Here is a 26,090-nt window from a genome sequence, read left to right on the forward strand (position 1 = left end):
TCATACAATCTAGGACCAGAGGCCATTACTAAACCTAAGACTGGTCATGGAGCTGGACAGCAGTCAGGCTCTGGTCTGAAACCTAGAGTTGTCTTCAATCACCTCCCTCCTCCCCGCACCCCATCCATGTGTCGCTGAGGCCTTGAAGCCCCTCCACACCATCCTGCTTCTCCTTTGCCACTACTTCACTCAGTCTCAGCTACATCAGTATCCACTCTGCTCCCTCCCTCCTGCCTTCCTCCTTTCCTTCCTTTCTTCTACCCAGCATCGCCCAAGTCCCTCCTGTGCACAGGCCCAAGGGTCTCGGTCCTGTCCTGTGTTGCACACTGGGATACACAGAAGATTTCACCTTTGCCCTAAGGGAGCCTCTCCAGGAAGGGACAGGTGTGTAAACACTAGGAGTTACAGGTGCCCCACAGGAGAAAAACTGGAAGTATATGGAGACAGGGAGAGGGCATGACTCCTCCTAGGGCCAACTCCCCACCTCTCTCCACCCTGCACTCTCCTGGATCCTCCAGTGCTCCACAGGGACCGTGTCACGGAACTGTGTCAGGGCAAGGACAGTCTTACCCTCTGGGTAACTGGAAGCCCTGGGTTAGGCTGCTGGGGAGGCAGGGTAGAGAGACTCTGGTAGGTCAGTATGGGTTGTGCCCCAGCTTCTCTTAGACAGTCCTCTCCACCCAGCCCCCACTCCCTGGGACTTCCTCCCCTTGGTCCTTCTGGCCACACAGTCTGATGATGTCACTAGTCTCAGGCTGCACAAGCCCCATCCTTGGAGTTTGTACTATACTCTGTCCACATTTTTATAAATAATCTCTGAATTAAACTTTCTTCAAATTATCCAATTTGAGCAGCCTGTTTCCTTCAGGGAAAGAAATAAAAGGCATAGGTAGTGAGGCAGGGTGCCATGCTGGGAACAGTTAGAGGTGTTCTTTACAATTATTGTTCTAAAGCACATAACTGACATATGTCGCTCCTGCTAAAAACCTCTCTAACCTCCCAATGCTCTGCAGATGAAGTAGCCTGGCCTCTGAGAATGTCCCCCACCTGGCCCCTGACAATCAAGTAGCATGTGGAAAAGTTCCCCAGAAGAGGGGACAGTAGGGCACTTAGAAGTGGGGCTGGGGAGAGGTTCAGAGGTGCAACCACGCCGTGAAGCTGCTCTGGCTGGCAGATTCCTGTCTGGGGAAAGGGGTGGGTGAGTTCTGAGCAAGAGGGCCATGCCAGGTTGCCCTCCCCTTGCCTTAGCCTCTGCCCTGCTCCTTGCCAAGAGAGGCGAGCACTGATACGAGTTTAACCCCTCTGCGTCCTAGCCTTTGGGTATGGGACTGGTTTAAATCCCATCCCATCACTGACATCTGTCAAGCCCTTCCATTCTCTGAGTTTCAGTTTTCCCACCTGCCAAATGGGAATAACCTCACAGAGATGCAGGGCAGGGGGAGCTTACAGGAGGCAATGGATGGGGATTTGCTTTCACCAAGGAGTCATGGTGTAGGAGATGGTCTTGTCCCACCCCCGACCCCCAGCCCTGTGAGGCAGGAAAGGCGTGTGGGCTGCAGGCTCAGTGAGGCTGCGTATGAATCCCAGCTTTAGCACAGGTTGGCGTTCCTTATCCAAAATGTCTGGGGCAAGAAGCATTTCAGATTTCAGACATTAGGGGCGCTCAGCCTGTGCTTACTGTGTGGTCCCGCACAAGTCACTTCACTTCGCTGTACCTCATTTGTAAAGTGGGGCGATAATCTTCCTTTGCAGGGTGGTTATGAAGACCAGGGAAGCTCACATAAGCCAGGGCCTAGAACAAAGCAGAGTGCTTGGTAAATATTTGTTTCTTTTCTGCAACTCTCACAGGGCAGGCTTCCTGTCTGTCTGGTGGACCTGCCACTCACTCTCCTCTTCTGTGCAATGGAGGAGCTGAGGCTGAATTTACTGTAGTGTGTCTCAATGTGCATGTGTCACAACCCTCACAAACTGCAAAGCCACACACATTCCCAATGGCAGCACAACACTGGTGACTGAAGGTGGATACTAGATATACTACCCTTGGTAAAGCCCTCTCTGATCAAGCCCTTCTTGGAGGTGTGTCTCAATCTATCTCTGGTTTGACCAAAGTGCTCATGGGCTGGGTTGGGAGGCAATGAAGAAAAGGTGTCCCAGGTCCCAGAACACATCTCACAAATGTCCTGCTCATGTATGGCAAGAGCAGAACAGGTCAATACAGAAACCCAGGGATGATAGGGTGTATGGAAGGGGGAGTGCTACTGTAAGTCTCCCAGGCCTACCTCATGAAGGGGAGAAGAGTCCTGGGACACAGAAAGTTTCCAAGAAATGTCCTATTCGGGCAGCTCTAATTCTGGGTCTGATCTTCCATCCAAATCTAATCTGTACCAGCATAATGAAGCAGTTGCTATGGGTGTAGTTGCTAGAGGAAAGGGGAGGGAGTGTTCCAGCAGTTAGGATGCCAGGGTCTATTGACTCTGTGAGTTGGCCCAGAAGCAAGCAACAGTGCAAGCCCTTGTGCTTCCTTTGGTGGATGTTTCCACATGTGAAGGACCTAAACTGGGGACCAGATTTCATGGTTCTGATCCCAAGCCCATACCTTCACACTACCAGCCCAGCCTATCTTTCTAAATCACCTATCTGATCAAGGTTCCTCCATTGCTCATACCCCTCTCTTGGTCCATCCCACACAGGATGAAGTCCATTTTCCCAGTGGAACTAAAAATCCCTTCAGATCTGGTCCCTGTTTTCAACCTTTCCAGTTTTATCTCCTGCATTCCTCTACCTACATCCTCCTCCAGTCACGCCAGGGTGCTCAAGGCTCCCATCTCCATGCCCTTCTGTGACCTCTGTCCAAACACCTTCCTTTCCTCTCTGCCTGACAGAATCAGGCTCATCTGCAGCAACGTCATCTCCTCCTGACCTTCCAATTAACCATTCCCCCTCCTCCATGACTACTATACTCATTCATTGGTTAGTTCATAGTGGACTGAGCCTCCATGCAGACAGTGAGGAGGTTCCTGTCCTTTGGAAACTCCTGGCCCAGCAGAGAGACCAACATTGCAGATAGACAGCGACAGCACAGAAGGGAAGGACTGAATTTGGTGTAGCCTCCCATGATAACCTGCACCACAGCCTGTGCATCCTGTGACATTGGCTTTGGGATGCCATCTCTTAAATGGATCTCCATGAAGGCAGGGACTGGGTCTGATTCCTCTGTGTACTAATTAGAAGTAGTCCCAGAGGAGGTGCACAGGGAAAAATGTGCTGAAACAAATGAACTTGGGATCTAATGTTTCAAGTGGGACTTGTTTACCCTGAAGTCTTGCCATTTATTATTATTAAAATAACAATCTTACTTTTCATTGCATATTGGTGACACCATGTTATGATTTCACTTGATCTTCAAATACTTGTTAAGTTAGCAAGATAGGAACTGTCATCTCTGTTTCATGATGCAGAAATTGAAACCTAGATAAGACAGGAAGAGTGACTTGCCCAAGGACAGTTGGCAAGTTAGTGGTAGAGGTCAGAACTCAGGCCTTTTGCCTCCCAGCTCAAGCTCTGTCCTTTAGATCGTACTAGAGGTGAGTGAGTGGGCCACAGGAGTCAGTTCAAGGTCTCCTCCACAGAAGACCCTTTACAAGCAGGCACAAGTCACACAACGACCTGGGGTCTTTCAGGACAACAGGAGTCTTGTCTCTCAGAAGAAGGTGTAACAATCCACTGGCACCTTCAGCATTCATTCACATGGCTACACTCTTCTTTGCCCCAAGTCTACCATACCTGCTTACATCTCCTAGTCTTTGCACATACCAGTTCCCTGTGTCCCCCCATAAATGGTAGCTATTAGCCTTCCCTCAATTTCTTAAAATACACAGAGCTCTTTCTAACCTCAGGGCCTCACTGCATGCTGATCCCTCTGCCTGGAATGCTTTTCCTTCTACTTGACTGACTCAGTCCTCAGGTTCAGTGACATTTTCTCAATGAGATTTACACCTGTGGCTGTAAGTTGAACAAATGGGAAGTGTTTCTAGGTCTCACCAGTGGCATTTGTAACAAGTTGCCCTATGTCTGTGAATCCTCATTCTTTGCCCTTCCCCTGTGAAGTGATGTTAAAGACATCAAAATCAGAGACTTGCTCTCCTCTCATGTGAGGTCTCATGTGACCCTGCATGCTCAAGCTCTGCCCAGGAAACCTCTTTTCACTGACATGCTGTTGCCCTCTTCCTCTGTGTCCAATAAGTCACTCCATAGAGTCTGTTAGTTCTCATCTCCTTCTAGGCCTGACCGTCTCTTTTGGTGGAACTGGGGATCAAACCCAGGACCTTGGCAGGCTAAGCAATGCTATACCACTGAGCTACATGCCCAGCCCTCCTACGCTTTTCTTAGATCAGTTCTTCCCTTGATTCCCTCTACCACTGCTCTAGCTTGAAGTGCATCTTCCCTCACCCAGGTCCTTTCCACATCCTTTACACTGCCCTCCTGACCTATAGCCCCTCCTGACCATTTCCCATACTATGGCTACAGGACTCTTGAAACTCATCTGACCATTGTCAGTTCCATACTTAAAAGTCTCCCCAAAACCCACTCCCACTCCAGTGTCTCAAGAGTGGCACTCAAAGAATTTCCTAAGATCAAACCCCAGGCTATCTCACTTTGGCCCCCTTTCCCACAGTTGCCTGGGCTCCTGCCACTCCAGTCCCCTCCTCCAATATGCTGACTTTTCTAAGACTTTATGCCTTTTCCTTCTGCCTTGCCCTCACACCCTCCATCTGCAAAACTCCTACTCACCCAGGGACAATGAAAATAATTTCAGAACTCTATGTGCAGGTACTAGCAATGCTCCTTTCATATCCTGTTTAGTTCTTGAAGCACCTCTAATAACAATTAATATTATTCTTATTTTGCAACCATGAAAACTGATGTTCAGAAAAGATAAGACCAAGTCTGACATTGGACACAGACAGGCCTAAAATCCCTATATTCGGAAGGCTGAGGCAGGAGTATGGCAAATTCAAGGTCATCCAAGACAATTTAGACCTTGTCTCAAAATCTTTTAAAAAGAGCTAGGTATGCAACTCAGTGGTAGCATGCTTGCCTAGCATGTGTGAAACCCTGAATTCAATCCTCAGTACCAAGAGGAAAGTAAGGGGGCAGGACCAGACCTGGACTCTAGGTCTGATTCCAAACCAGCTACGCACCAACCTCTCTGAGAAGTGCACCCAATCCCCAGCCTGAGGAAGGGTCATCTCTCCTCTGTAATTCCATAGTGTATGTGCATGGCTGCCTCTGCTGTCCCCTCCCCGTGCAACGTGAGCACCCCAAAGGCAGAGCCTGACCTCATCAGGCTGGGTTCCTAGTACCCAGCAGTAGGTATGGATTCTCTGATATATTTTCTGATAAATGGAAAGGCAGAGACATTTTGGGGTGGTTTAACCTAATTTTGATACCCCTGACCCAAAACTGCAACGTCTGCAACTGCAGTCAAAGGGACGCACTGCCAAAAGAACACAGATCCACGGACACCCTTGGCGAGTTCCGCACGTGCTCAGTTTCCCGGCCCACGTTCTAGCTGTCGGGCCGTACCAATCTCCGCGGGGGAGTCCACGCGACTAGGCTGAGGGGACAGCTGGAATAACCAGACGTACCCCTTGGAACAGATACGCGATTTCCCCTTCCCTCCCTAAGTCTGCTCAGTTCTCGCAGGGCAGACCCGGACGCTGCCCTGGGTCCGCACCGCGCCAAGAGCCAGGTGCTCCCCCCCGTAAGGACGTGGTGTGGGCCGCAAAGTGGAACCGCCCGCCCCGCCCCAGCCCGCGTCGGGCCCCGCCCCGTTGTGAGGTTATAAAGTGGGCGCTCCGCGCGGTGAGCGCAGGGGCAGGCGCCTGGCTCCCGTTTCGCCTCCATCTAGCGCGGTAGCGCGCCGCCTGCCTCTGCTCTCGCCGCGCGGTAGCCGCCTCCACTGGGCTCGGTCCTGGGCTCCAGTGCTCTGTGCGAAACCCTGGCCCCGGCGGCCGGGGCATGGGCCAGGGACGCTGGGTGAGGCGGCTTCCCGCAGGGCCGTGACCTGCATCGGCTTCAGCATGAAGACCCTCATTGCTGCCTACTCTGGGGTCCTGCGAGGCGAGCGTCGGACCAAAGCTGCTCGGAATGAGAGCTCCAATGGAGGATCTTCTCTGTCCCCCCAGGGGTCTGGGAGATGGGGTGAGTGTCTCTCACACCTGGGGACTTTCATCTTGGGGGTATGCAACTGCAAGGTTTTCAGGAAAGGGCTCTGAGGCATACTGGTACTAGAAGAATGGCCACTGCAAGTTGGGACCCCAGCTCCCTTCTTATCTTTTGGGGACTTCCTTTTCAGGGTCTGGGATGAGGGAATAATCATGCTTACCTAGTCCAGTTACCCTGTCTGATCTAGGCAGCTTGGCATCCTACTCAAGTCTGGGTTCATTCTGTATCTTGGCACTCATCAATTTTTGCGACATCTGTTGCATCACTTCTCATCTCCCATCTGATGAGGGTGACACCACCCACCTTTCTCAGTTATTAGGGATATTGGAGAACTCCTCTCCAGTCCCCAGTACTGTTCCTGACCCCTGACGGTTCCCTCCCCTCACCCTTCACCAGGTGGAGCAAGCTTTGGCAGCCCGAGACTAGATGTGACAGGGTGGCGTGGGTTTTGCAATCCCCTGAAAACAGCCGCTGGATGGGGAACATGCCTGGCTGGGGAACATGCCTGACTGGGACAGGTGTGCCCCCACTGTCCTCTGCCCCACACCCATCTGCCAACACAGGCGGTGGAGCCCACTCATCAGCAACTCTGAACCTGTGCGTATGTTGGGGGGATGACCCTGGGTGTCCTTCAGGGTGGAACTGAAGCCCTCAGTGAATCAGGGGTGAAATCAAATGCCATAACTTTTCCCATGAAAGGAAAAACATCCCTTCCATCCCCCATACTCCTTACATATAGTTGGAGAAACTGAAGTGAGATGACACATGTTGCCTGAGATTTTCTTAACAGATGTGTTATTGGGGAGACCCTGGGAGGTCGTCATGGCTGTCCTGGTCTCCCAGTCTACCATGCATGAAGCTTCTCTCTCTCCTCCTAAGTCTTTATTCTGTTTGCTGAACCTCTTCAACTTGGGATTTTTCTTTAGTAACTAACAATAACCTGTTTTCATCTATGTTATAAAACATGCCAATTATGGAAATCTTGAAAAATATAGACAAACAGGAAGAAAATTAATATTGCTTGTAAATCAGCTATCTAAAGATAGCTTTCTATTAGCATTTTAGTATATTCCTGTATAATTTTCTTTATACATATTATAAAGTTGAGGACATGCTGTAGATATAATTCTGAATCCTGTTTTTTCTCTCTTAATATTATGTATTAGTATTTCATACAGTAATCAAAATCATTTCTAATATGCTAGTGGCTGCGAGTTAGCCCTTGCTGGAACTGTACCACAATTTAACTGTGCTGTGCATTAGCATTGTTCCTTGTTGATTATTGCTGTGGTTATCTACCCCACTTGGTTTGGGTCCTGCTCACTGCCCTTGAAGAGGGTACTCAACTGCTATTACCATCCTAGGGACAAGCAGCCTGAACTGTCCTACACACCAGCTTCTGTCAACCTCTTCTCTAACTTAGAGTGCTTTTCTGTTCACTGTGCCCTTTAATACCTTTAACAGGGGAAGGAAGGGACTTGCCCATGTTCACACTTTTAAAATGTGTTTTTCTCCATATAATGGGATAGAAGTACTCTGTGGCAGTCCCTCCTGGAGATCCCCCTCCTGAGTTCTGCTGTTCATGGACTGTAAGCTGTGCCTTCCAGGAGCTAGTGACCCTAGCTCTAATGTTTTTGACCTAGAGTTTGTTACTTAGGAGAATTTGAGGACTAGCAGATGGTGTTGACCGAATCACTTAATATCTCAGGAGCATTTCCCCTTGAAAACACGACTTTAAAAACTGGCGCAAAGAATTACATCAAGGAATGTAGCAAGGGCTAATATTAAATGCAAACCAGTCAGTTTAGCTCTCTGGGATCTACTTTGGTGAAAGACTGGGTGGGGTAGGGGAGGGTGCTGAAGCAAATTTTGTGCTCTCTTGGCATCTCCACTAAACCTGCTTTCTACATCCTTGGTCCTTGAAGACACTCCCCAGTGGCCTAGTTTGCCTCTGCAGATAAGTTCCTACCATTGTGGGTGGTGAACACCCTGTTGGTGGTGACACCCTGTTAGTGGCAGTATTCAAGGAGAGACCATGGATTCTGTGAAGGGAAGTCCTGTGATGGGTGAGAGATTTCAATAGATATATCTTGGTGTCGTTTCTTTGTAGGAGCAAGGATGGTTTCATGCATGTTGGGGAGGAGGTTCTGTGTTGGTGTTTAATCTCTGAATTACTGTGCTGGACCAGGCATGGAGACTGCAGTGTTAGCTGCATCTGTATCCCCGCCTCTGTCCCTGAACTAGGGGCTCTTCAGGGAAGAGCCCTTGGATACTTGCCTATATCCTAAGGGTTCAGCACAGGCCCCGCACGAGATGGAGGTAGTAAAACTCTGAGCTGATTTATTCTGTGTGACTCCAAAGAGCAAGGCCAGAAATGAGGTGGGGGTTGGGGGACAGATTTTGGTGCAGTAGAAGAATCCTTTCTAACAGTTGTTGATGGCTGGGGTGGTAGGGATAGAATTCTGCATCCCTGGGGTTATGCAAGCGGGGGCCTGGTAGGGGCTGAAACTAAGCAACTAGTATTTCGGGGGTACCTCTGAAACTGAGGCTTGACAGTCACTTAATGCGGTTCCCGTCATAGAATGAGAACATCTCTCATGTTCCTATCTCCTTCAGTTCTTTGTAACTGAATGAGGCTAGCCACAGACTGGAAGATAGATCTGAGTTCTAGCCTGGCTTTGATACCCCTGGCTGAGTCCCTTCTCTCTGGAGCCCTTAGTGTTCCCATCTGCACTATGAGAGTTGGACCCTCCTCATCTACATTACTTCCCCAACTTTACAGAGACCACTTTTGGGTTAGTTCCTAAGGGACTCATCTAAGCTGGGAGAGGAGGAACAAGAGTAATAATTTATTAGCAGACTGGATGACTCAATGGCCAATGTGGAAATCCTGCTCCGCCCCCACCCTCCCGCCCCCAAATTCAGCAGCAAGTACTTGAGTCATAAAACTTAGATATCTGTTAGCACTGGATCTGGCCCAACCCTCATGGTACAATTGGAAATATTGAGGTCTCCAGAGAGAAGGGACTTGTCCAGGGGTATCATACCCAAGATGCATCTCCTAGTCTGTGACTTACCGCCTTAAACAAGAGAAGTGTGTTAAGTCTGGGAAGGACTGAGTACTACTCATCAGGGGCACTCAGCAGTTTGCTGAGTAAGTGAAGGTGACTTCCAGTCTCCATGATGGGAATGGTGGCTCACCCCTTCTCAAGCTTTGTGAGAACGCACCCCAAGCTTGCCTGGTGACAGCAGCAGCCTCAGGGCTTCGGCTGCCAGAAGAACTGCTGGTTACCCCCACCCCAATACTTCCAGCCTTCAAATTCTTCCTCCATTGCCTCACAACCTCCTTTCCACCATGCCACATGCCATGGTCTTCCTGATCCTCCAGCATTGTCCCCAGTTCAGTCCTATCTCAGTGCCTTTGCACATCCTCCTACCCAAATCTTTGCATTGCTGACCTCGGAACATTTGGTTTCCTCTCAGGCCTTCCCTGATCACCTTGCCTAGAGAGCCACCCTAGTTGCCACATCTTGTTCCTTTATAGCCCTTATCATTACTTAAATTCCCCTGTGTGCTTATCTATTTAGGTAGTTGTCTCCACCTTGAGAATATTAGCTCCCTGGGAGCAGGGACCTTGTCTGTCTTTTTCAGCATTGTGTTCCTACCATATAGCACAGTGCTGGCAGGTAGTAGGTGCTCAGTAAATATTTGTTGAATGAATGAATCGTTAGTTCCCTGTTCCTCTTGGCAGTAAGCCTTGCTTTTAGCTTCAGTGTGATTCCTTAAGTCTTTCTCAGGTCTCTATACTTGTCTCTGCTGGGTCCTGGGTCTGCAGCTGTTCCCTGTCCTAGAGACCCCCTAGGAGACAACCTGGAGAGAAGCTAGCCCCTGGGACTGAGTGCCAAGTGGGTGGAGCCAAGCTCTCCATGGTCTCCCTCATGGCTTCCAGAAGTCAGAAAGCCAGGACTCCAGCTCTGCCTTTTCTCTGAGACATGATTGGGTGGCTCACTTTTTCTCTGAAGATCTCACTCTCCCCCATCTCAAAAATAGAGTCAGAATTTTCAGACTCAGAATGTGAGGATGTGAGTTAAGGTGAGTGGAAAGTGCCTTGTAAACTAGTTTGTGACAATCACGTTAATGGTCCTTGTCATTTGTGCTGCATGACATGCAACAGGCCACAGCATTGGAGAGTGGCAGACTCAGCTCTGAGGCATCCAGGAAGGCTTCACTGAAGTGATCCTTTGGTTCACTGACCGAGCACCTCCTTTTTGTCAGTTAAGATCCCCACCTTTAAGGGAGGGAGACCATGGGAATGTATGCACGATGTTGGCGCATAGTGATCCAAGCAGTGACAGGGAAGGAAGAGGGGCAACTGTGGAATCCTGGAGGGGACAGTAAGGAAGCTAAATCACCCTGGGGTCAGGGAAGGCTTCCTGGAAGAGGTGACATTCCTTCTGTATCTTGAAAGGCGTATAGCCCTTAAAAGGCAAGCAAGAAAATTCGGGTGCAAAGAATAGCGTAGATAGAGGCATATGATTTGGGCCAGAGGCCACAGTCTGACTGCAGGACCTTCAAGTGACCAACCTGGGCTGAGGTCCAGATGTACTGAGAGGCAGCAGCAAGGAAAATAAGATGATGCATCCAGGCCTGCTGTGGCTCACCTACATCTACCAGGGAAGGAAGCCTTGAGAACCACAGGGGAGGAGCTTGTGTGATCAGAATTTCTTGGCCTCTAGCACTTCTGGGTACTATTGGTATGTAGCCACTGTTGGCTAAAGTGGGGTTTGGGGCTAAGAGTCAGGGCTAGGGTCTCGGCAGTCCCTCCTCTGTTCTGCACTCTCATCCTGCCACCATGGCTTCCTGACTCTGTCTCCTCCTGTATAAAATGGATGATGTTGTGATAAGAATATCTTACAAGTTATGGTGCAGAACTTGCAAACCCTTGAGGCCTATCAATACAAGCAGGAAATGTGAACTCTGTGTGTGTGTGTGTTGGTGGTATTCGGGATTGAACCCGGGGCCTCATGTGTGCCACTGAACTACACCCCCAGCCCCTTTTTCACTTTCTATTTTGAGACATGGTTTCACTAAATTGCCCAGGCTGGCCTTCAACTTGTGATCCTCCTGCCTCAGCTTCCCTAGGCACTAGGATTAAAGGTGTGCACCACCACACCTGGCTGAACTCCTTTTCTCATTAGAGCAAATTAGCAGTCCAAAGCCCAGGCCAGAGCCTAGCTTTATGTCTGCTTCACATGTGGCCTCTGGCAAGACCTGCCCCTCCCCATGGGTATAGTGAAGAGGGCTGGATGAGAGGAACCCTGGGGTTCCTTCCAGCTCCGCTGGAGAACTGTGATACCATTCCTACCCCTGACTGCTCTGGGTTGACCTCTTCCTCATTCTTGTCCTCAGCTTCTCCTTGTGAAAATGGGCTTATGTCCTCCTTGGGGCCCAGGTGAGTGCCCCAGAAGAACCTGTCTCCCCACGCTTGCCACTTATTGTCATAAGGGACTATTTTGGGGACTCCTTGGTGATGCACACGCAAGCAGGTGGTGTTGCCACGGCAACTCCTCCCACTCCGAATATTTTTGAATACGCTAGGTCAGAAGAGGGAGAAAGTGGGCCATTTGAGGGTCCTCAGCAGTCAGGTCAAGGGTCCTGGATGTAGCAGTCAGGAACATGGCATCCTAAGAATCCCACTTTCTTGGCCTCACCTTCCCAGATTCTACTTTACTTCATGAAAACCAAATTTGTGAAGAACCACACCTTTGGAGTAGCCTGAAACGGGGACCATATTCCTGTTAGAAGATCTTTTGTGGATAAAAATTTATTAGTGGTTTCTAGCAGAGCACAGAAGGCCCAAGTTGATAGGATCTCAGACTTCAACACCAAGCCCCAAATTTAGGGTCTGAGGAAACAGAGACCTGAGAGGGGAGGAAAGGATGCGGGGTCCCAGCAAGTCTGTGGAGACTGATGGCTCCCTGCAGCAAGCCTAAGAACCTAGATCCTGAAGACAGACTCACAGGTCCGTCAGGATGGCCAGGCCAGATTTTTCTCCCCAGCACAGCAGGTATGGCTGGGGGTTGGCTCTCCAGTTGTTTGGACTTCCCTTTGAGCCAGATATCCCAATGGGCCCTGTTTAAGGATACCCGATTTTCAAAACAGAACCCTCAAAGGAAATTATAGTCTTGCCAGAAAAGAACCCACCATTGTGGTGGATCCTGGTGAATGGCTGGCTAGCCGCCCTGTCTGGAGTTGGTGGAGGGAATGGGGCATTGACTGGCTCTCTTCAGGGTGGAGGCCAGCACTCTATGAAATTCTTGTCCTTCACCCCCCTCTACTTTCTCAGATAGACTCACACAGTCTCTGCGCTCCTTCCCAACTGAACTTCTTGCACTCAGTTCCTCAAAATTGTGCTCCCTCTCCCTTTCAGGCCTGTAAAGATGTTGTCTGTAGGATTCCACTTCCTGGAGTCCTGACCCCTTGCCTTCCTCTTGTCAACCTGGCATCTCACTCAAGGTTTTGGTTTCCCTTGGAAGGCACCTCTGAGAGTAACCCCAAACTGGTTGGAGGCCTCCCTTGGATTCCTGGCCCTGGCTGGTCCTCTGTGTAAACTCATTCATGGTCCTGTCTCCCCAGTCACGTCTGGGCTAGGCGACAATCACAGAAATCAGTCTCTAGCAGGTGTTCAAGAGAATACGCAGGGTCTGGAAGCTCCCCTCCAGTGCAGTAAAGAGCACTTAGCACATGTTCACGAGCATCAATGTTCTACTCTTCCCTCCCTTCCTCTATTGCCCAGACTTTAATCCACCCCTCCAGATAGAGTAGGCCTTTCCTTCCTGCTTCCCCGGGATGTACCCTTTGACCCCCTAGCATGGCACAGGTCAGTCATCTGTGAAGTGGGCTTCTCTCTCTTCTTGTCCAGGCCCTGTTTGTTCATCACAGTCCCTCAAACATTCAGTCATTCAGCAAACATTGACCAAGCATCTGCTCCATGTCTGACCCCATGCAGGGCACAGGGACCCAAATGAGTGAGACATGGTTCTTGCAAACACACACCATAATGAGAAAGGCTGAGTGCTGGAGAGAAGTGGGGGGTCCTGGGTATTGGTGAGCAGGGAATAGAAAGGGTTAGGAGGCTGGTCACCAAGGGGTCAGGGGGGACACTCCAGAGCTGGCAGCTTTGCTGTTTCAGATCCGGTCATCATCACACGTGTGGACTTTTTGCTAAAATTGCCTCCCTGGGGGAGCCTGAAAGATAGCTCACTTCTGTCCTTGGAGAAGCCACATCTCTAGTGCTTGACTTGGCTTCCTGGACCTCCCTGGGGCTAGACAGTATGTCTACTCTCTGTTCCCATGCAACTTGTACCCAGCCCTTTGGAATAGCTTAAGGGCTACTTCCTCATTCACCTAAGCCCCAGGCAGTGCTTGGATCCAGATGGGCCCAGGTGTAACGTCCTTGGGCCTGGGGATGGAGCATGACGCTGCCCCCTCAGAGAGTCCAAGAGCCTGTTCACACAAGGAGGGGAAGTTGTTTTCAAGGTTCCGCATCAGGAAGTGTCAGAGCTAGGGTTTGAATCCTATCTGTCACCTGCACCTCTTCTCCAAGGCAGGACAGGCGTTGTCATGCTCATTAGACAGGAGAGGACACTGAAACTCACTTGATAATTAACTGGCATTCACGCAGATCTTTACTTTTTATGATGCTCTTGCCTATGCATTATCTCATTTAATTCCCTCAACAATCTGGCGAGGTAGGTATTAGCCCACTGTACAGATGAGGAAACTGAGGCTTGCACAGGAAATGACTCATCAAGGCCACACTTCCTGCACATCAGGGGCCAGGTTCTCCTGACTCCTGTTCTCTGTATCTTCTCCAGGCCAGCACATCGCATCCCCAGATGCTGGTAGTGGAGGTGGCAGAGAAAGCTGGGTGGGCTGTTCAGAGGTGGCCTGCCCACCTGGCTTTTATTCCCCTGGCTCTCATCCCTGTCTGAAATTATGTCATATGCTTACATGTAGCTGCTTTATGCCTCATCAGCCGATTAAACTTCCTCACAGGCAGGACATTATCCGCTCTGCTCACTGCTGTTTCCCCAGTGCCTTCCACTCCAGGCTTTGGGTCTTATCTCTACCCTGACCCACCTCCTCCAGGAAGCCACCTCTGACTGCTCATTCCTACTTCTGTATGCTCAGCTTCTTTTGGACAAACATGACCTTCCCTGTTTCTGGGCTGGTGAGCATCTGTCTCAGGGCCCTTCACTAGAACTCCTCCTGAGTCTTTGGCAATTCCTCCTACCCAAAGTACCTCTTTCCTCCTCTTTGCCTCCCTGACCTTGTCTCTAGAGCCATTGAGAGGTGGTGGAGCCTCCCATGCCATTCCACTCACTCTGCTGACTCTTCTTATAATGGACAGTCTTTTCACCATGCTCCTCTTGAAAAGCTATTTGCTCATTATTTATATACCTTCCCACTCTAATAGATGCTAAAGCAATGCCAGTACAAATGCCAAATGTACCTTACACACGTTTTTTCATTTGATCTCCCTAAAAACCTTGTAGGGTGGGGATTCTTGCCCTCACCTCATTTATAGATGAGAAAAGCTCAGAGAGGATAGTGACATGCCTAAGGTCACAGAACCAGGCCGGGCAGAGCCAGCCCAGGTACTCTGATCTGGGGGGCTGGTGATCAGGTTCTGCCACCCTTTGGCAAGTATGAGAGGAAGCCCATGGAACTCTGCTTTCGTCAGCCTTGGGGTGCGGCTGGTCACTCTGATATCAGATGTTGGGCAAGGAGGTTCCAACATGCCCATCCCCACTGCCAGCCCTGGGCTGGGTTCTGAGACTGAGGCTCTGCTGCAGGCATCTCTGGTTTTGCCCTCACAGCAGGAGCTTGACTTCTGGGAGTACCTGGGTGGGGGTTCACACTCTTGTACAGCCAGTCTGCACACAACTGTCCTTGTGAGACTTTGGGCATGGTGTGGGCAGAGCAGACAGCCCTCCTTAGCCAGGGTATCTTCCTGAAGTCCGGGGGTGGACTGGCTTATTATATAGAGATTGGCCCTCAGTGACATGGCATCACAGACATGGTGAGGAACTTGTGGCCCACATACTTGCCTTGAGTCTTGGCTCCCTACACCCTGCCCACAAGCAAGTGGCTTCACCTCACCTCAGTTTCCTTCTTTGTGAAGTGGGCTGCTGGTCCCTGCCTTGCCGGCCTTCCCAGGTAGTGCTGTGGGATGATGACTCACCGTAGAGTCCTGGGGCTAGGGGATTGCTTTCTGCATGGTCCAAATGCTGCTTGGGGCCTCTCTGGCATCTCTGTTCCCTGTCCCCTTCCCAAATGGTGGAACAAGCATGCTGTGTATAATACATGGTGCCCAGGAATGGGAGTCTTCTTCACAGGACTAGTCAACTTGCTTTAGAGCCTCTTTTTTCTTCCCATGAAAAAAGGACATCTGTAGGTAAGGGGTTCTATTCCAGTCATAGGTGGGGAAACTTGTGCACGGCAAGAGTGGCTCTGGGGTCCTTAGTGATGGGGCTTGACTTGGCCTCCTGTCTGGTGGCCCAGTCTGATGGGCATAAAGTCCTTTACACATAGTAAACCTCTGTGAGCTCTTTTTCTAGGCAGGCCCTGTGTGAGGCTCTGGCCACGCAGATGAATCAGGTATTAATTATTGGCACAGGTGAGTGCCCAGGTAAATAGACTGGGCTGCAGTGAGACTGGTGCTGTGATGGAAAACAGAGAGAGGGTGTGCTGAGGGAGGCTGGGGTGGCAGGGGAGCAGATTGGAGTGGAGATTTCCCTGCTGCCCCACCCAGGAGTCAGGAGCAATCAGGCTGGTATGAAGGTGGTGGCATCTGATTGCAGCATTGGCATTCCCACCAGCTTCTGCTATAGCCAGGGCAGAGGAGGTGCTGACAGCTGGGTGGCAAGGGCTGGCAGTGGGGCTGGGGGTGCCCAAATGAACCCTGTCTTCCTAGCTGCCCCGGTGATTATCCCAGGGCTGCTATAGGATGATGAGCTCTAGGCCCCAGATACCTGGCCAGTAGTCCTCAGGAGGGAGGACATCAGAGACCATGGAGTTCATCTCCTTCCTATCATTTTATAGATGAGGAAACCCAGAAAGGTGAAGTGACTTGGCCAGTCTGATACAGGAGTTGGTGGCAGAGCTGGAACTGGAATCCTGCCATTTTAAGCTACAGCTGAAGATGCTGCTCCTAGTCCACCTGTCTGGAGGAAAAAAGAGCATTCATTTGCTCTTTCTCACCCTGGCCTCCCCAGCTTCATTGTGGGGAGACAAGAGAAGGAACTTGGGGATAGGGGCAGATGCAGACCTGGATGTTGGGCCTGAATTGAGTCCAACTCTGCCACCTTCCAACTGAGTGACTGACCTGAGCCATGTATCACCATCAAAATGGGGGTGGTGATGCCAAACTCATAGGAACCTGAATGCCTGTCAAATGCTATGGAGGTTCCAAGGCTTTGCAGACCTCTTGGGCATCATACCTGTTGCTTAGCCCCTCATAGAGGGAGCCCAAGGGCCCGAGGGACAGCCAGATCAGAGAACTCCTCTTCCCCTCTCTTAGCAAACTTTTCTGAGTGTCTGCTCTGGGCCAGGCCCTGGGAACCTGAATGTAGATCAGACCCAGGCCTGGTCCTCAGGCAGCTTCCAGTGTCATGTGAGAATCGACTTACGATAGACGGTTAGTACACGAGAAGGGACTGTGGAGCCCAGAGAGAGGGCTCTGCTCTCTCGTGTTTCTCCCTTGTACTGATATCTCCTTTATTCATCTTCAAACAGAAGATTGCACTGGGGTGGCAAGATGGTCCCAGACAGTTCCAGGTTTGCTTGGTCCTTACAGTTCCCCAGAGAAGGCAAGGTCTTCTCTCTCCCAAGGCTTCCTACCGGACATACTTCTTTTTCTCATTGTCAGGGAATCTCAGGTGAGGGACCTTCCAAGCAGAGAAGCAGTGATTCAATATCTCTTAGCTCACTGGGAGCTTCCACTGGGGCCTGGGGTTCAGCATCTATGGACAGTCAGCACCGAGGCTGGGCTCTGGTCCTCCAGGTGGGCTTGGCCTGAGGGAGGCAGAGCTGCAGCACTCCCCGGCTCCCTCTCCAGGTGGCCCACACTCTAGCTCCCTCTGAAACCTCTGCCCCTCCTCCCTACACTGCCTGTCCACTTGCCTGGCAGAGTGAGCCATGGGCCTTGGTTGCGGCTGGATAGGCAAGAAGAGAACAGGATGGGTTCGGTAGGAAGGCCTGGGCTCTGGCCTGGCTGGCTGTGGGACTTGTGGGAGCACCTCAGGCGCTTGGTTTCTCTCTGATTCGGGGCTGAGGGTCGAGTGCTTGGACCTTAGCTAAGACCTAATAAACTTAGCAGAGGAAGAATTTTTAGGTTTTCTCAGTTGTTTCTGCTGGGGACATGTCACCAATGAGGAATTTCTTTACTCCCTCCCCCAAGTCAGAGTGGTGCCACAACCACTGTTGGCTGGACCTGACCCAAAAGTCGTGGGCTAGATGACTCCCAGTCATCTTGTCCTTAAGCATTCCTCAAACTGTTGGTCTGGGGGGTCTTGTATATAGTTTGAAACAGACAGCTATGAGGAGTTGTCCTATGCTCTGTTCCTTGTCACCTTGATTTCCTGCCCAGTAGAAGGTGGTAGCCTTAGCTCTCACCCTTTGCCCAATTTTAATCTACCTGCCTTTGGACTAAGGAACTTACAGTTGTGTTCCTCAAATTTAATCACATGAGTGGAGGTTGTGTCAAAATGTAGATTTGTCTTAGCAGATCCAGGCATTTCTGAGCTTTTCACGGGTGATGCTGATGCCACTGTTTCAGACCACGCTATGGGTAGGAGAGTGCTGGAGGAGCTTTCACCTTTTCTCCAGTGAGGGCACCTAGCCTGGACCAGATGAAGCAGGGTCTCATCTGCCTTCAGTCTGCCACTACATGGCATGGCTCCTGCCTCACTTCATCCTGCCCAGCTCAGGAGGCAAAGCCCACTATGGCAGATGACGTGACCAGTCAGTCTTGAATCAGGAGTTCAGGTCTGGACTTGGGCCTCACTTCCTTTCCACATGTACTCAGCCGGGTCTCCCCGCAACATGTAGGTCAGGGCGAAGGTCTGGAACCCTCAAGGATATATTATTGTGACTTAAGTCATCCAACCAGACCACACTGCTGGACAGGTCCAGAGTCCTTCACTCAGCAGCTGCTGTGGGGAAAGGGAGGTGCCTGAGCAGCAGCAGGAATCCTGCATTCCAGCTTTGTCACCTACTACCTGGGTGTCTCTGGGTTCAGTCTCTATCAGACTCTCCTGGATGACCCTGCAGGGCCCTCTGGCTCCAGGATGGATTGTTGGGCAGGTCTGGATGTAGAAATGGCCTGTCTGGTGGTAGGATTTTTATAAAGGGGGTGAAAGAGCAGTTATAACTCAAACTTCTTGGGCTCTGAGACCCAGCTCCTTATTTGCTTTCGTGACTTTACCTACTGCCAACTCTGCCTTAGTTATGCCTATGGAGCTTCAGATACTACCGAACACCCAGTCTGTATGGTTCACTAGCAGGGAACTGCGTGGTCTTGCCTGGACTCTCATAGTGAGTGGAACCAAGCCCCCACCCCTGCTGCATCAGACAGGTCAAGGGGGCATGACTGGTGTGTCCACCTTGAGGCCTGGCATTTCCTACCTGCCTCCTAAAAGTCTAAGCAGTTGTTAACTTCACTGAGGAGGGTAAGTCCCTTTCTCAACCCTGCTACGACCTTGTTGCCCTACAGATTTCAATGAAAAGTGAAGGCTTGAGTGTAAACCCCCTAAATTCTCTTTCCCAGTTTCCAGCTTGTGGGCCAGGATGAAAGGTCATGAGACCCTCAAGGACAAGATTGTGATTGAGTCATCTGTGCTGGGCCTTGGGCAGTGGGTGGTGGGGAAGAATGTTCCGGCAGCACACAATAGGCACTCAGTGAAGATGTGCTGAGCAAAGGGCAGGCAGCTGGGCTTAGAGAGGAGGGGTGTTGCTTTAGCTAGTGCTGAACAGAGTGGGCGTGGGTCAGGGGCCTTGCCACACTCTTCCCCAGTGCTATTGTCCACCAGGCTGCCCGGCTCCACTGCCCACAGGCTGCTGAGTTCAGGTTGTCATTGTTAGGGCACAGTCACAGAGACAGTTGAATGGGCACATCTTGTCCTGACCTCCAGGCTTGGTGCTTGCTTGGTATTAAAGATAATTCCAGCCCTCCGTGTCCTCTAGGTTACTGATGTTCTTTGGCTACAGGGTCCTTCAGAGAAGCAAAGGCTCCTACTTGACTACTCTCTGGGCCCCAAACTGAGATGAAGTTGACTGTGTAAATCTCTCTGGGTGGTGGTGATGTGGTGTTGGGGTTGGGAGCAAGAAGGCGCTACTCCTTGGAAAAGTGGTATGGTCTCTGGGATAAAGGGGGTGGGGTGGGGATTGGGGATGCTCAAAGTACACTTGGGGAAGAAAACATTGCAAATTGAATGTTGAACCTCTGTCCTTGGCCTCACAGACACAGATAGCGAAGATTAAATATTTGTGCTAGATCCAGATAAAGGATGACAGGAGTTTGGGACAGAGGGAGGAAAGGGAACTGGCTATTTTGGAGGGCCTGGCCAAGGCCCAGATCCAGGGCTAACCTGGATACCATTCCTATTGTGCAGGTGTAGAAACTGGGCACAGGAAAGCATTAAACACCCTGCTATAAAGCCATTTAGTGACAGGGTGAGAATCTGAACCCAGGTGTATCTGATTCTGTAGTCCATGTCCTCATGTCTAAGAAGGCACCCAACTGTGGGAAGTAGGTTGGTGTTGGGGCTCTGAGACTGGAGGGAAGAATGGCAGTAGGCTAACATTTCCTCCTGCTGCAGGTACTGGTTCCAGCATCCTCTCCGCCCTCCAGGATCTCTTCTCCATCACCTGGCTCAATAGGTCCAAGGTGGAAAAGCAGCTACAGGTCATCTCAGTACTACAGTGGGTCCTGTCCTTCCTTGTGCTGGGTAAGTGGGGCTCACTGCACGGGCAGGCATGGTCTCCCCGCAACAGAAGTTAGAGCAGGAACATCCTCTCCTGAGCCTCCTTCCGCTTACACCCTCCCACTTTTGGGGACCTGCTTGTAAGATACAGAGCATCCTAACAGTGGCCTTCTGCTCAGAAGATCACATTTGCAAGGGCAGAGGGGTGGGGCAAATCCCACAGTATGCCAGGCCTTTCCTTCACAGGTAAGGAAGTGGGAACTCAAAGAGGTTCAATAACTACCTGAGATTATAATGCTTATTAAATGACTAAGTTGGAATTTGAGTGGAAGCTGGTATGCTTCCTGGGGAGTCCACTGTACCAGGGAGCCCAGAATTAATGGACCTGACTAAAATAGCCAGTCTTCACTGTTAAGCTGAAGAATGAGCTTTGGGGAGTCCTTGGACCCCTAAAATTGGATTAAATTATATACAAGACTTTATATATATATATAATTTTTTTTTTTTTTGTACTAAGAATTGAACTCAGGGGCACTTTACCACTGAGCCACATCCCTAACCCTTTTTTATATTTTATTTAGGGACAGGGTCTTGCTGAGATGTTTAGGGCCTTGCTAAGGCTGACTTTGAACTTGCAATCCTCTTGCCTTAGCCTCCTGAGCCATTGGGATTACCATAGCTGTCCTCAGGAGTCTTAAAGGAATGTATGGCCTCAGAAAGATAAAGAAACTGGTTTAGAGGGCTGGGGTTGTGGCTCAGTGGTAGAGTGCTTGCCTAGCACATGTGAGGCACTGGTTTTGATTCTCAGCACCGCATATGAATAAATAAAATAAAGGTCTATCAACATCTAAAATATCTATATCTATATCTATATCTATACATCTATCTATCTATCTATCTATCTATATATATATATATATATATATTTTTTTTTTTTTTTTAAAGAAACTGGTTTAGAGAACAGAGCAAATTAAACCTGTTCCTTCAGGGCTCAAACCCTGAGTTTGACTTGCATTTGACCACTTACTAGAATACTGGAGTAGAGAGCACAGTGTCCCTTCATACCTTTGTTCAGTTAGGACGCAGGAGCCTAGTGGGAACAGATCCTTTCTCAGGGTCACATGAGAAGAAAATAGAAGAAAATACAGGGACCCCCACATCCCGGATGCTTGCCTATTCTGCTACTTAGCTCCCTCACTTACACTCAGACTCTGTCTTAGTGGGTCAGGACTTGGCTTGTAGAACGACCCACGCAACATATAATGGGGACTGGCCCCAAGCTGTAGGTTAACAATTGATCAGGCCCAACCACAGCCCAGAAACTGGCCCACCGTGTCTTCTCAACCAGCCTGGTGTAGGTGGGAGCAAGACCTGATTGGATGGGCAGGTGTGCTAACTGCTGCTAATTACTACCCTGAGCAGCCCCGCGGCTTCCTCCCACTGGGTCCCACACCTGCCGGCAGTGGCTCACTGGTATTGCGAAGGCTGCTATGGCCGCCCCCTCTTGGCCTCCTTCCAAACCATAGACCCCTCTGGTATTCTGGTAAAGCCTTATAGACCTTTTTAGTGCTTTATATTTGTAGAAGGCTTTCAAAGGGAACCAGTGATATTAAAATGTAACTATACATTTAGAAACCTAGTTAAACATAATAACACACTTACTATTAGTGCGTTAAAAATAATCCATAGCAGATATAATAATTACTGTAATTCTAAAGTAGAGGTGAAAAGAAATGATTTTTCAAGATATCTGCAACTGGTGTACTATGATATGAAAATACCTTTGTTTTGTTATTGGTGTCATGTCAGCAGGCACTGATACTTGTGTGGTTTGTTACATTTGTAAGATGCTATTTGTCCATTAAAGATGAATGAAAATTCAGGTGTCACTTCTTCCCCCATTCAAGTCCATGGACACTTACTGTCTGCCAGGTTGTGTGTTAAGTTTAAACATCATTGCATTTCATCTTCCCAACAGGGATTTGGGGATGGACTGAGGCCAGTACATGGCAGGGCTAACTCTTAGGTCTCTTTGGTCCCAGAGTCCCTATTTTTCACCAGCCCTGCTTCTACCTTCCCTGTCACCAAACATCCACATACTGCCCAGCACCACAGGCCTTAGTTGCCAGAGTTCTGCAACATGAGCTGCTTCGTAGCCACCAGAGTGTTCAGAGGGGGTGATGTGTGAAAGTGGCCCTGAGACTCCCTATGGAATATGCAGGTGCTTCAGGCACATGGCTTACATCTCTTGGGCCTGGTGGCATTTGTACCCGTGACCTAAGAAGATGAAACAGGAGCTCTGAGAAAGGACGATCATCTGGTGTGTTTAGTTCACTCTTTTGCTCAATAAACCTTCCAGTATTTGAAGCTGGGGCTGGACCTAGTTCCAGCTCTCAAGGCGCTTTAGGAACCGAGTGATGTCAGCTATTGGGAGAGGCAGATAATGATAAGAGAGATGACGTATCTATGAGATAGGGATGTGGACACACCAGTGGGGAGTGGCCCTCCTAAGAAAGGGGACCAGCATGCAGTTTCTGGACTCCCCCAACAGTTCTCTGTCTAGGCCACCTTAGCCACAAAGTAAGGACAGGTGTATAGGGATACCCTCCTTCCCAGAGATACCAGCACTCCAGGCAGTGGGGTCAGGGGCTGAGCCCCTTCCACCTTCTGCTCCTCAGAGAGCTGGGGGTTGTTGGCAGCTTGGTCTCCAGGCTGCTTACACCCCAGTCTGACCCATACAGGCCTAACCCAGACCTACCTGGAGCATCACTGAGCCTCTACAGAAGCTTGGATCCTTATGGAGTATGGGTGCTAAAATGCATCCCTTTCCAGGCCCAAGATGAACTGCAAAGCAGCCTTAACACAGGCATGGCTCTTTGCCCAACTGCCTTAAGGACTCCACAGTTGCTTTCAACAGGGTCTTTTTTTGGCAGGGCAGAGGGTACCGGGGATTGAACTCAGGCATTCAACCACTGAGCCACATCCCTAGCCCTTTTTTGTATTTTATTTTGAGACAGAGTCTCACTAAGTTGCTTAGCACCTTACCATTGCTGAGACTGGTTTTGAACTCTTGATCCTCCTGCCTCAGCCTCCCTAGCTGCTGGAACTATAGGTGCGTGCCACTGTGCCCAGCTTTAATAGGGTCTTAGGCTCCCTCAGACTTAGCTTCCCTAAACCAGTCCTGAGAAACAGATGTCTGGTCACTCTTTACTGTCCCTCCCAAGATAGCTGTACCTGGGGAAAGGCTGGCTCAGGAGTGTAGAATGTGACTGGATTGGGGATGATAAGGGCCACCATTTCCCCTAGACTCACCAAGAGTCTGCATCCAGCCCTGTCCGCTCCCGCAGACACCCAGAGGAAGCTCAGCATAGTAGGGAGAAGATGGCATGGAATTCCCAGGCCAGGAAGCTCAGTGTTCAGCAGAGAGTGGGCACACAGAGTTGGCCTCTCCCATCCCTCTTCTATCAAGCGTGAGTTCCTCCTGCCCCGTGATCTTGTGCTGAGTGCCAGGGAGCAAAGATCTGGTCCCTCCCTAATGTGGAGAGTTCAGAGGTGAGAGATCCTTGTGATCTTAGGGAGCACTCTGGAAGGGATGGGATCTAAGCTGGGCCTTGAAGGCTGTGGTTGGAAAGAGAGAAGCCCTGGCGAGGCATCCAAGTGTGAGCCAAGAAATAAACCAGGCCCAGCATCAGCTTTCCTTCCCTCCAGTGCCAGCTCATTCAAACTTAGGCCAGCAGGCCCAGAACACAGTGACCAAATGGAAGCTGGCCCCCAGGGAAGTCTTCAAGTGTCCTGTTAGGTTTTTGATGAGAGGAATACTGACAGGGTCTGAGCTTTGGCCTGGGACTCCATGGCCCTCTGTTGTGTTGGAAGGGGGACAGCCCTCCTCTTGGGGCAGGAGTCCCCTCTTAGGTCCCTCCAGCAGCAGTCTCAAATTTCTCATTTTTTGGTGAACTTCTAAAGCCTAGTGCAGAATATGAACTTTAGAGTCAGACTTGAGTTTGAATCCTGGCTCTGACCCATCCTGCCAGGTGACCTTGGGCAAGTTACTCCCCTCCCTAACTTCAGTATTCTCTCTAAAATGGGCTAGGACTGGGAATATAGCTCTGTTGGTAGAGTGCTTACCTAGCATATACAAGACCCTAGGTTTAATCCTCAGCACCACAATAAGTAAATAAGTAAAATTTTAAAAGGGGGTAAATGTCACCTTGCTTCAGTAATTCAGTGGTTAGGCTCAAGTCTTGAAAAGTCAAGAGAGGCACATGGTAGATATTTTCTCCCCTTACCCATAGTAACTTTGCTGGGCTATGGTGTAGGCAGGACATCCAAGGAGGGACAATAAGGACAGTTTCAAGTCCCCTTCCTTTGGTGTTACTGCCCAGAAAACATGGAACCCAGGTGCCTGTCAGCACCAGACCAGCCTTTCAAAATCCAAGAGCTGAGGCTCATGTCCTGTGGGTCGAGCGCCCCCTTAGCCATTTCCAGGGGTAGGGACTGTGGGCCCCCATGCTGTGGCTCTGTCTTTGCCTAGCTTAGAGCCACAGGAAACACTTGACCAGTGTCCAGAGGGGAGCCTGAGACCCAGCCAGGAGGACAGGGCCTGACCTGTGGCCATCTGCCCCCCACCAGGAGTGGCCTGCAGCGCCATCCTCATGTACACCTTCTGCACCGACTGCTGGCTCATAGCTGTGCTCTACTTCACCTGGCTGGCATTCGACTGGAACACGCCCAAGAAAGGTAAGAGCGAGGTCTCCCACCCCACTCCCTGGCCCTGGAAGGCTGCCCCTCCTGCACAGCTGTGGTTCCTCATTGTGGGCTCTGTCTTTTCTTCTTAACTCCTTCTTTGTGAAAAGCACTGGGCTAGTCCAGGGAGTGGTTTTGGGTGGGGGGTTAAAAGCTCCTCATAGGGCACCATCCTGGTCCCTGTGGGAGCTCCCCTCAGTCAAGAATTTGTATAATGGGAGGGAATATGTGGGAAAGGTCCCAGTAAGCAAGGACAAAGGCCACATGAGCTGACAGTCACCTACCTCAGGGTTTCAGACTGGCTGTGTCTTATCTGCCTTGTCCAAATGTCCCTCACCCCTACTTCTTCCCAATACTGTATTTTGTTTCCTGGAAGGTGGCAGGAGATCACAGTGGGTACGAAACTGGGCTGTGTGGCGCTACTTTCGAGACTATTTTCCCATCCAGGTAAAGACTCACGCTATCTTGGGAGGGTGGGAATGGGTGAAAATCTGAATTCAGACCTTAACCTATGCATGCACAGTGGCCACATGTGTGGCATTGAACTATGTGGGCTCTCCCATTGTGAGCATCTGTTCATACTGATTTTATGCAGGATTGGAGGCAATTTCAGATATGTATATGCCAAACCAGATATGTATATGTATACGAAGAGAAAAAGTAAGACTTCAGGGAAAAGTACTAATATTTCAGCAGTTTGTGTGAGGGGCTTTGTTTCCTTCTAAGGTCTTAACAGAGTGTCACTTCTCTCAGCCAGTTGCTGGGGTCATGGCTATGGGAATTGGGGCCCAGGCAATATGATGGACAGTGAAAGAAGGATGAGACCCCTGGAGCTAGAGTGGCTGGAGAAGGCTTCAGGTGGGGTGTGCCCAGAATTGCCTTAGGAGCGTGGCACTGAGAAGGTAGAGAAAACAGGAAGAACATATGCCCCGAGTTTGAAAGTTGGGGGAGAGGAGCTGTGGAGGGGGACAAAGGAGAGGAAGAACCCAAGCATCCCGAAGGCTTTCCCCAAAGGAGAAAGACCTGTCCAGCCGGCTCACTCAGCACCTAGCCTGGCACACCCTCGCTGCCGAGGCCGCCCAGCAGACGCAGGGGACAGAAGGTAGAGGCAGCACGTGAGTGTGAAAGTTT

General features: G+C 50.2%; 1 protein-coding gene across 2 annotated transcripts in view; it reads left to right on the forward strand.

The window, feature by feature from the left end:
* The first annotated feature begins 5,878 nt into the window (after positions 1 to 5,878).
* Positions 5,879 to 26,090, forward strand: part of Dgat2 (diacylglycerol O-acyltransferase 2) — a 29,647-nt gene continuing 9,435 nt past the window's right edge. Inside the window, exons 1-4 of one of the 2 annotated variants that reach the window (XM_047518424.1) lie at positions 5,879 to 6,204; positions 20,112 to 20,240; positions 24,846 to 24,953; positions 25,336 to 25,406. In XM_047518424.1, the coding sequence (XP_047374380.1) occupies positions 6,084 to 6,204; positions 20,112 to 20,240; positions 24,846 to 24,953; positions 25,336 to 25,406 (429 nt within the window). In that variant the 5' untranslated portion in view covers positions 5,879 to 6,083. Of the gene's footprint in view, positions 6,205 to 8,182; positions 8,295 to 20,111; positions 20,241 to 24,845; positions 24,954 to 25,335; positions 25,407 to 26,090 lie in introns of those variants that run through there. The other variant, XM_047518425.1, reaches the window with a different exon arrangement.

The sequence above is a fragment of the Sciurus carolinensis genome, chromosome 11, assembly GCF_902686445.1.
Source record: "Sciurus carolinensis chromosome 11, mSciCar1.2, whole genome shotgun sequence".
NCBI classification, from domain to species: Eukaryota; Metazoa; Chordata; class Mammalia; order Rodentia; family Sciuridae; genus Sciurus; species Sciurus carolinensis.